The following is an 11,461-nucleotide window of genomic DNA, read 5'->3' on the forward strand; positions in this document are numbered from 1 at the left end:
CTGTCCTGCTCTCAGAGGTCATGGATTGGAGGTTTGATAACTGGAACAAGGCTGCCACCTGCTGGTGAGATGATTCTACAACACTGCTTGAAAATCCTTTTTTAAATAATTTAACCTTTATTTAACTAGGCAAGTCAGTAAAGAACAAATTCTTATTTACAATGACGGCCTACCCCGGCCAAACCTGGACGATGCTGGGCCAATTGGGCGCCACCCTATGGGACTCCCAATCACGGCAGGATGTGATGCAGCCTGGATTTTGATGATTCTAGAACACTGTTTGAAAATCCTTCTTGACCAGCTCCAGGTATGTTTAGAGACATGGTAGCTTCTTGACCAGCTCCAGGTATGTTTAGAGACATAGTAGCTTCTTGAACAGCTCCAGGTATGTTTAGAGACATGGTAGCTTCTTGACCAGCTCCAGGTATGTTTAGAGACATGGTAGCTTCTTGACCAGCTCCAGGTATGTTTAGAGACATGGTAGCTTCTTGACCAGCTCCAGGTATGTTTAGAGACATGGTAGCTTCTTGACCAGCTCCAGGTATGTTTACAGACATGGTAGCTTCTTGACCAGCTCCAGGTATGTTTTGAGACATGGTAGCTTCTTGACCAGCTCCAGGTATGTTTTGAGACATGGTAGCTTATTGACCAGCTCCAGGTATGTTTTGAGACATGGTAGCTTCTTGACCAGCTCCAGGTATGTTTACAGACATGGTAGCTTCTTGACCAGCTCCAGGTATGTTTAGAGACATGGTAGCTTCTTGACCAGCTCCAGGTATGTTTTGAGACATGGTAGCTTCTTGATCAGCTCCAGGTATGTTTAGAGACATGGTAGCTTCTTGACCAGCTCCAGGTGTTTTGAGACATGGTAGCTTCTTGACCAGCTCCAGGTATGTTTAGAGACATGGTAGCTTCTTGACCAGCTCCAGGTATGTTTTGAGACATGGTAGCTTCTTGACCAGCTCCAGGTATGTTTAGAGACATGGTAGCTTCTTGACCAGCTCCAGGTATGTTTTGAGACATGGTAGCTAGCTGGTATGCTGGACTGGTTGGACACATAGTTAAGGCAAAGTTTGAATGAATAACTGACAACTAAAATAGTACGTTCAATAATTTATATTTTTAGCTCAAATAATGTGGTTTAATGTGGAATTGGAACATTTTGGAGTCACTTGGTTACATTTAAACAGCATGAGAACAAAACACCAGACTCTCACAGGCTTCATTCATTATAGATGTTTATTCCTTCAAATGGGAAGAAGATGGATACATACAGTGATAGAATTACATTCAGAACATATAATAGTATCTCCATGGTAACAGTGATAGAATTACATTCAGAACATATAATAGTATCTCTATGGTAACAGTGATAGAATTACATTCAGAACATATAATAGTATCTCTATGGTAACAGTGATAGAATTACATTCAGAACATATAATAGTGTCTCTATGGTAACAGTGATAGAATTACATTCAGAACATATAATAGTATCTCTATGGTAACAGTGATAGAATTACATTCAGAACATATAATAGTATCTCTATGGTAACAGTGATAGAATTACATTCAGAACATATAATAGTATCTCTATGGTAACAGTGATAGAATTACATTCAGAACATATAATAGTATCTCCATGGTAACAGTGATAGAATTACATTCAGAACATATAATAGTATCTCTATGGTAACAGTGATAGAATTACATTCAGAACATATAATAGTATCTCTATGGTAACAGTGATAGAATTACATTCAGAACATATAATAGTATCTCTATGGTAACAGTGATAGAATTACATTCAGAACATATAATAATATCTCTATGGTAACAGTCATAAGGAAGTCACAACCTGACAAACTGTAGGCCAGGGTTGGGGTTAATTCCATTTCAATTCCAAATGTTCCTCATTGAAAAGCATTGCAGAGAAATGGATTTCCAGTGTACTTCTAGAACTGACTGGAATTGATCTCAACCCTGCTGGAAGCCTAATTATTAACATCAACAAGAGTAATGGCAGCACATCATCAAGGAATTAAACTGTATTTTATTTATTAAAATAGAATTCTGTCCCCTTACATACTTTTTATATTTGATATAAACAGAGAAGAGATGGACAGAGAGGGAAGAGAAGAGACTATAGATATATATAGACATAGAAGAGATGGACAGAGAGGGAAGAGAAGAGTATAGAATATAGATATATATAGACATAGAAGAGATGGACAGAGAGGGAAGAGAAGTGTATAGAATATAGATATATATAGACATAGAAGAGATGGGTAGAGAGGGGAGAGAAGAGTATAGAATATAGATATATATAGACATAGAAGAGATGGACAGAGAGGGGAGAGAAGAGTATAGACTATAGATATATAGACATAGAAGAGAAGGGAAGAGAAGAGTAGAGACTATAGGTATATAGACCCTCATTACCATTACAACCCTCATTACCAATTTAACCCTGATAATCATTAGTCTAACAGTAATGATAGTTTGTTGATATGGTGTGAGCATCTGTACCCAGATCATCCAAAGATCCTTCCAGAACTATTTCTCATGGAATTGTAAAGATTCCTCACTACGGAAGGAATTCTTCCAACTGGGTTAGGGGGAAGTGGTAGGTTTAGTATCTTGGACAATCTTTTGGGAACACCTTGACAGGACCTGTGTGATGTTCGTTCAACTTCTCTTCGAGTGCTCCCAAGGTTAGTTGATCCAATGTCTTCTTCTGTACCTTGTTGTTCCACCCCCAGTGTGCTTTGGCCATCCACTCACTCTTCTTCTTCCACTCATCTTTCTTCTTGTTCGTCTTGTTGTCAATCTTGTTCTTGTCCAAACAGCAGTAGGCTGTCCACAGGAACTTTGGGATGTTCACTCGGTTGTTCAGTTTGTTCTTCTTACTGGGCACCGCTCCAGTCACCACATAGGCCTTTATCTTCCTGTTGTCACGAAAACAGTCCGTCATCAGCTTTTCTCTGACATTTTCCTCCATTTCTCTCCAGCTGCCATTGTTGATGGACACCACCTGGGGAACGATGTTGGTCAGGGTAAAGGTGGACTTCTGAGTATCCAAGTCATGAGCATGTGAACTTGGGAAGAGATGACCTCTGTTCACCCCTTTATAATCTATTTCGTCTTGGCCATGACCATAGTCGTTGTTATCAGCCTGGTTTTTGTACGGGACTTTTTTCATTTTCTGCATTTCAGGGCTGTTCTTTTCCCCATTGAGCTGCAGGAAACAACAGTCATACAGTCATTCACTAGTTCTGTACAGTAACCTCTATTTTCAGGGGGGGGGGGGTCACAATCCACAATCAAGACAATCAAGTCTCTACACCCGCCACAGTGGTAGTTTTATATTCTGTAACATAACTGTCTGTGATATATAGCAGTAAACAAATACACATGTTATGTTATATGAATAAACATTAGTCCTACCTGGGGCTCTATCATCCAGGGATCATCTGGTCGACCCGTTGTATTACCAGTGAAGGTGTAGGCTGAGAACACAGGGATCCTGTTGGTCGTGTCGTAGAGAGTTGCAAACCTGTAGGTGTTGTTGAACAACTGGCAGATCGGCTTGTAGCGGTTCTCGTTCTGGCCCAGGTTCTGGACTGTCCCATTAACCAAAATACCTGGGAGATTTGGAGTTATCCCCTGCATGAAGAACTCCTTGCACTGTGGAACAACACTGAAGTTCGCCACTACATGAGAGAGAGCAGGAGGAAGGAGAGAGAGAAGGAGGAGAGTAGAGAGATGATTCAATACCCCCATCATCACCTGAAGACTGTACACCACAGAGACAAAGATGAAGTTACAGAGACCAGTTGGTAGACTGGAGACTGTTGATCTGAGTCAGGACAGACTGATTTAAATAGTTATTACAGAGACCAGCTGGTAGACTGGAGACTGTTGATCTGAGTCAGGACAGACTGATTTAAATAGTTATTACAGAGACCAGCTGGTAGACTGGAGACTGTTGATCTGAGTCAGGACAGACTGCTTTAAATAGTTATTACAGAGACCAGCTGGTAGACTGGAGACTGTTGAGCTGAGTCAGGACAGACTGCTTTAAATAGGTTTTCAGAGACTCCTCCTTCATGTGTCAAGACAGAAAGGGTTGATTTGCATAAATTCCTCTGTGTGTTTCCATGGAAACTGCCTTAACAAATAACATGTGACTCACCTGTAGTTTCTAACACGTATGGACCCAGAACTTAATCACACAAGATTATAGTTCTGGGTTAACGAGATTAGACTGCTCTAAATAGTGACTGCATCCACACTTTGGTTCTGGTAGAACAACGTTTTAGGATAAAAACATGACTTTACTCAGCATAGAGTCTGTCAGAAGATACTCATTACACTATTACAACAGTGGGACTGTTCTGAAATTACGGTTGCTGAGTTCACATTCATTAATATCCCACAAGGCTTAACACTTAACTCAGCAACCCCCCCCTCTATCCTGTTAACTTGTAACTTTGTGAGGGTGGAGACGTCACTAACCAGAACTCAGTTCTCATTATTGGAAACCAGAAGATGTCAATAATGGTTTCATTTATTGGTGTTGTTTATGTTGATGTATTGTGGTCTGACCACTGCTGAGTTTATTTCCAGTAACTGAAGTAGTTCACAGTAAGAGTTGACACAAGGCTGTGTATGTAGAGTTAGAAAATGTGGTTCCTAACAACACTGTGGTCAGAGCAGCACTGGACTGTTTAACACCTCAGACTCAGCAGCTGTAGATTCTTCAGTTGAGGCCTTTTCTCAGTAAGAGTAGAGGAGACTGGGGAACAGACTAACAATTTTAGGCTTTAGTTTATTCATTATATTTTTGTGCAAACATACATATCTCAGCTACCATTACACACTATGTATGTTCCTAGGACGTACCAGTCATTTACAATTCAACCGAGTGGCGGATATTAAATGTTACAATTGACCCAGTAGGTGAATGTTCCACAGGTCAATAATTTAACAAAAAGAGAAGCAGCAAGTATATTTACTTCAGGGACTCAAAACCCTTTTTCTTCTTCAATAAAACTAAAAGTCATCAATGGATTTAAACAAAACCTCTTGGGAATGTTGAGAAACTAAACAAGCAGGACCAGTGTTGCTATTGAACGTTGGCTTGTATGATGTATGATATACTATGAATCAATTTCTCATTTCATGAAACTACAGGAATCTGTCACGTTCCTGACCTGTTTTCTCTTGTTTTGTATGTGTTTATTGGTCAGGGCGTGAGCGGGGTGGGCATTTCTATGTGTTGTGTTTCTATGTTGGGTTAAAGGGTTGCCTGGTATGGCTCTCAATTAGAGGCAGGTGTTTGGCATTTCCTCTGATTGAGAGTCATATTAAGGTAGGTTGTTCTCAATGTTTGTTTGTGGGTGATTGTCTCCTGTGTCTGTGTACCACACGGGACTGTCTTGGCTGTTCGTTCGTTTGGTGTAGTCTGTTCCTGTTCGTGAGTTCTGCGTGTAGTTATGTAAGTTCCATGTTCAGGTCTGTCTACGTCGTGTTTGTTATTTTGTAATTTCCAAGTGTTTTCGTATTTCGTCTTCGAGTTTCAATAAATATTATTTATGTCTAATTACCTCGCTGCGTATTGGTCCACCGATCCTTCTCTCCTCTCCTCGTCCGAGGAAGAGGAGGAAGACGACAGCCGTAACAGAATCCTTTGTTTCAGGGAAACATTATATTTGTTCAACATGCGTGTGGGGAGGAGTTCCCATTTCTGTCCAATGAGGTCATTTCTGGACAATATTTCAGCAAGTAAAATGATGGTTCTACTTTAGAATGTGGAACACACAGCCAATAGGGAGGTTTGATTGTTACACATGATAAATAGTCACACCTGTTCCACATACAGAGGAGTTTATCCAACCCTCCTTGTCCAGTCTTGACCACTAATTATACCAGACAGGACTAACTCTAGGCCAGTTCCTCTGTTTACTTCAGACACATCTTCTTACACATATCATCACAGAAAAGTTAATCAGTTAGATAATGTTTACCCAGTGGCATCCTGAGGCATTGATAGATCATGAGAGAAGAAAATATTAAAATTACAATTTCTAAGCTGCTCATTTATTATGGAAAAAGTCACCCCAGCACACTCTGAGGCAGGCCTTGGAGACAGGAAGGACATCACCCTCTTCTGGTCTTCACCCCACCAGGGACAGTGATGAACTGTGAGCTCTGTAGGAGGCTCCTGGTAAACAGCGTCTGGTCAATCCACTGCTGCTTCTTGTTGAGAGATGCCCGCCGGCTCTCTGGAATCACCAGCTGCATTTAAGGGAGAGAGAGAGAGAGAGAGGCAGGAAGGACATCACCCTCTTCTGGTCTTCACCCCACGGGGGCAAGTTCAGAAGCCTGGGGTGGATACAAGGGGGCCTGGGGTAGATCACCAGGGACAGGGGCCGAACGTGAGGCAGGAGGGAGCGCTGGAGGTACCTGTATGTCCAAGGGTTCATACCTAATACATACAGAGAATACATAAGTGACAGATACAGTACTAAGCATTCTCAGCACCATGACAGCAGATCTACAGCATGAAAGGTAAGTGACAGATACTAGATTTAGTTGTGTAACTAAAGGACAAAGAATGCATAGGTCTTTATGACAGATACAGGAAGGAGTGTCATAATGGAAGGGGTTTCATCTGTAAAAAGTCCACACTGCATTTATGGAAAGCTGTGTATCATTCAATACATGGACAAATAGTAAGATTAACACAATGCATATCTTCCATTATTGTAAAGTATTCATGCTTGCAGAATGCCAAGGGAATTGAATAGCCTACCTAACATTGCAGAACTATATTCATGTGTAGATTGAAATGCAAGGCAAATGTTACGTTCCACAGTTTCTGTGTTGTTGTGGGTTTGTGTGTATTTCATTAAATGGCGTCCTGTGTTGGCTGTTGGTCTGTAAAAGTTGTTGAAAGTATTTTGTAGCCTCTCCTGCAGAGGTATGTGTATGCCATAGGACTGAGTGTTTTGGGGTTATTGAAATTGTTCACTAAGTTTGAATTATTCTGTTTCATTTGTTCCCAGAGGGGAAGGGGAAGGCACCTTGGGAGTGTTTAGGCAAGAGGCCTGCGGGCATACATAACCCGTAGTATTGAATCTGTCTATGCACACTAGGTAAGACCTGGGCGGATCACCTCCTGTATTTTGGTTAGCCGCCAGTTGGTGCTAAAGGTTAGGTAAGCTGTGGGAAGGCAGGTAAGGTAGGAGAGGGGACTTATACTTTGCTTTGGTTCGGTCCAGCCCAGTTTCCCCACCTTAACGTGTTTAAGGAAGAATTAGATTCCCTGTAAACGGTATTTTTCCCTGCCGTCCTTCCCCGCACCTACGATCACATACCTTTTTCACTCCACGGGGAGTTGAGTTGTAGCAGGGTGTTGCGTTCCCTCCTCCAAGAGACGTACGTAACAGAAAATATCACGATTTCTACGCCATTAAACTAGATAACATAATACATGTATAAACTAATCCATGACTGATGCATGTTGGATAAAACTGTGTTATACACTGGAACCGAAAATAAACTATTGTACAGTAGCATGTTAAAGTTACTGTACTGTAGCCTGCATCACGTAAACACTATTTCACAACTTCACAGACGTCTTACAACATACAACAAAGCACGAATATAAGCGATAGTATGCATTAAAATAGCTACGATTGTAAAAATAGTATTGAAAATGCAGACAAGTGGCCGCTGATTGTACCGGTAGTTACCGATACCAAACCAATGCTACGGGTATCATAGGTAGATGACTGCAGAGATTGAACTGTATAATGTTTTCAATTCACTTTTCCATTCTTCTTACAACTTCACAGATGTAGCAATAAGATTACAATCCATTTCATTCAACCTTATTAAAGATACTTCCTCTGTAACTCTCCGTTTGATGTAAACAATGATTTGATGAGGAGAAAGTGTCATGGCCGCCGTTTGCTTTTGGGGCGGAGCTAAGGTCAAAGGGCGATTATGATTGGACCACACGTGGTTGGATACGGTTTTTTGCGACTTTCTCGCATTGCCATTGGTGGATTATCGCTAGTTGAGACTGGCTAGACATCCGGTTGGCCTTAAACAGGAAAATAATGCGCAAAAGATTATAGCAAATTCGTGAAGCATCCTTATTTTGTCCCTCCCCTGTTTTTTTTAGACCTAAAACTTAGTTTACTGTGGTGGAGAAAACAGGGACTTATGTGGATGTCCGCTGCCCTGTAGTGTCATGTTGGATAAGTGCAACAGGACGGCTGAACTAAACCTAAATCAAGTCACACACTGTGTCCCAATCGACAACGATAACAGGCAGAATTTCAAGGCAATATGTCAGAATTGGCGTGTTTTAATCCCAATTAAACTGCTGATTTAAGGTGTCGTTATTTGATTGATTTTGAAGGCCTCGTCGACGTTTCCTTCGCCGGGGGGGGGGTATCCCATAACACCTTGCGACAGGTAGCGGAAATAATAAAACAAAATGTCTGAATTAATGGCGGACAAAGTCACCGGTTGGGAGAAAAATGTTCCAGAGGCATAGCGAATAACTTTGTGAAATGTACCTGTATTTATTCACCAAATTGTTTAAAAGCTCAACAAATTACTTTCATGTGAATTTTCTATTCAAATGTTGAGTCAGTGCTTTTTATCAGCCCGCTAGCCAAGCTAAGTTGGCATCGAATCCAAAAACTAGCTAGCAGGCGATATCTTCCTGCATATCAGCTGTTAAGAGATGAACTAAACTAACCAAGTGTAAAGTCAGCAATGTGGCAATTGTGAAGACCCAGACATTTCTTAACCCTGAATTGAGGAACTTGCTGGTCAGCTAATGACAAATGTAGCAAATCTATAAACAATTCAGAGACTAAAGATGGCAACTGATGTGTTCATTTCACATATGATTTGAAAACGTTGGAAATGCAGCTAACCAGCTGTACAGCTGTTCAATCTAGGCATGTTAGCCAGCCAAGTTATTTGTACATTATTACATGATCAGTCAATACAGATGGCGATATAGTTGTTTCATCTTACCACCCAAAGGCATTGCATGCAGCCGGCTATATTCGTATTCCCCGTGGACCGGTTCATACGTGAAAACATTCTGCTGCAAGGCGTCAATTTTCTACAGAACTCGATTTAATATCGAAGGCGGATAAAAACGGAAAGATATGCCTACTTTATGAAACACCGTTTTCCACCACCACGAGTGTATAGCTGATTGCATACAATGCCTACAACTTGATCAAGCCTATGAATATACAAAACTGTTTCCGAAACCATTGCACATTAATAAACGTAGTTGGAGGTTCTCAGCAACTTGAACCAACACTGACATTTGAGCAGTGAGGTTAATTCCCCCCCTTATGGTTCTGCCCTGTTCTCCTTAGGTTGAAGCACATCCCACCCCATCACCCAGACAGATGTAAAGAAGTTGGGAACCTCCGGCCCAACAGGAACATCACCCTCTCCCAGGAGTTAGTTAGGAGTTTATTCAGCAGCATCACTGTGGTTAGATGGAAGTAGATCCACACATTGTTCTCTATCATGCAGAATTGTCCGCTCATTATAACTCATAAAGCTCATTGTAAAATACAGATGTGGGTACTGCACTGTGTACAAGTGTTCTTTCCTGCCCCGGGGGTTGGTGATAGAGGGGAGGTACGTGCCGTGACGTTGGCTCCCTCTGCTGGGAGAACCCGGAATGGAGACGCTGATGGCACCAATTAGGGGAGAGTACCAACCAGCCGTGCAGGCCGCCTAAATGGAGCGCTGCGGGGGAGGAAAAGAGAGGAGGGCGAGAAGCTCCCGGGGAACGGAACCGAATACGAGGATGCGGCCCTGAAGAAGGATCGAGCCGACCCTAAGTTATGTTGTCATGTTTATTTTATGATGTCAAGTAAAGGTGTTTTCTGATAGGGAGGTTCTGTCTCTGTGCACACAAACACAACACGGTTTTACCACATAATGTATTAATTTAATATATATTCCTGTTTGATATGCATGCATATAATTAATTTGAACATGTTCTCCTTTATAATATGCCAGGGTTTGTTTCGTATCCAACATATTTAGCTTACATTGTGATGAAGCAGTGTTGTAGGACTCCAGTTCCGTCTCCAGACCACATCATGAGTGTCTTGGTGTCGGATACATTTGCTTCCATCTGTCCAAGAGTGTTTCTCATCCATTCTCGTCTAATTCTACTCATTCGTGATATTGGAATATTTTGGAAGGTGATGATTGACAGTCATCAACCCCCCCCCAAAAAGTTGTAATGTCTGACTGATGTTTCTGCAACTTGAAGATATAAATGCCCAACGTGACATGGAGGTAGATTATAAAGGTGTAAGAGTCAACGTGACATGGAGGTAGATTATAAAGGTGTAAGAGTCAACGTGACATGGAGGTAGATTATAAAGGTGTAAGAGTCAACGTGACATGGAGGTAGATTATAAAGGTGTAAGAGTCAACGTGACATGGAGGTAGATTATAAAGGTGTAAGAGTCAACGTGACATGGAGGTAGATTATAAAGGTGTAAGAGTCGACCACCAGGCAGCGGATGCAGACTACAATAAAACAACATGGATATGGACAGAGGTCACCTTTTCCCATGTTAGTACATGATGATGATACCAAGAAGTCCACGTTCACCATGACAAACGCCGTTCCCCACAGGAAAGATCCTTCAACCGAGGCAGATGGTGTAAAATGGAGAGTCAGAGAAGCTCTTGTGAAGAACTGTAAGGATGCTAACGACCAGACAACAGTCTATGGTGACTGGAGCAGTTCTCAACAACATCAACAACGATCTGAACAACAGAGTCTCAGATCTCCTGTGGACAGCCTGAATAACATGCTGAACCATCATTATGGTGGGGGTGTCCAGTCCACCCCTACCACTACCCCCTACTCCCTACCACTAACCGCTAACCCTAACCCTAACCCCTAACCCTACCACTACCCCCTACTCCCTACCACTACCCCCTACTCCCTAACCCTACCACTAACCCCTAACCCTACCACTAACCCCTAACCCTACCACTAACCCATAACCCTACCACTAACCCCTACTCCCTACCACTAACCCCTACTCCCTACCACTAACCCCTAACCCTACCACTACTCCCTACCACTAACCCCTAACCCTACCACTAACCCCTACTCCCTACCACTAACCCCTACTCCCTACCACTAACCCCTACTCCCTACCACTATCCCCTAACCATACCACTAACCCCTACTCCCTACCACTAACCCCTACTCCCTACCACTACCCCTAACCCTACCACTAACGCCTACTCCCTACCACTACCCCCTAACCCTACCACTACCCCCTACTCCCTACCACTAACCCCTAACCCTACCACTAACCCCTACTCCCTACCACTACCCCCTAACCCTACCACTAACGCCTACTCCCTACCACTA

General features: G+C 42.2%; 1 protein-coding gene across 6 annotated transcripts; it reads right to left on the bottom strand.

Annotated features, from left to right (window-relative positions):
- Positions 1–1,221: 1,221 nt before the first annotated feature.
- Positions 1,222–7,982, bottom strand: LOC129847404 (endonuclease domain-containing 1 protein-like). 6 transcript variants are annotated; one of them, XM_055915190.1, is made up of 4 exons: positions 7,751–7,982; positions 6,122–6,490; positions 3,448–3,713; positions 1,222–3,238 (listed from the first exon to the last, which is right to left on the bottom strand). In XM_055915190.1, exons 3-4 carry the CDS (start codon positions 3,670–3,672, stop codon positions 2,633–2,635), a joined length of 831 nt encoding a protein of 276 aa, XP_055771165.1. In that variant the 5' UTR covers positions 3,673–3,713; positions 6,122–6,490; positions 7,751–7,982; the 3' UTR covers positions 1,222–2,632. The 6 variants fall into 6 exon arrangements, with proteins under 6 accessions (XP_055771165.1, XP_055771164.1, XP_055771163.1 ...); XM_055915189.1 differs by having other exon boundaries at positions 6,122–6,300; positions 7,383–7,982; XM_055915188.1 differs by having other exon boundaries at positions 7,383–7,982.
- Between the last annotated feature and the right edge of the window lie 3,479 nt (positions 7,983–11,461).

This window comes from Salvelinus fontinalis, unplaced genomic scaffold, assembly GCF_029448725.1.
Source record: "Salvelinus fontinalis isolate EN_2023a unplaced genomic scaffold, ASM2944872v1 scaffold_0827, whole genome shotgun sequence".
NCBI lineage: Eukaryota > Metazoa > Chordata > Actinopteri > Salmoniformes > Salmonidae > Salvelinus > Salvelinus fontinalis.

Excerpts from the sequence above, each read along its gene's own strand:
- LOC129847404 (XM_055915190.1), bottom strand. The coding sequence starts at position 3,672 with ATGCAGGGGATAACTCCAAATCTCCCAGGTATTTTGGTTAATGGGACA. Across the intron at positions 3,239-3,447 it reads CCTGGATGATAGAGCCCCAG|CTCAATGGGGAAAAGAACAG; the intron begins GTAGGACTAATG and ends TGTTTCCTGCAG.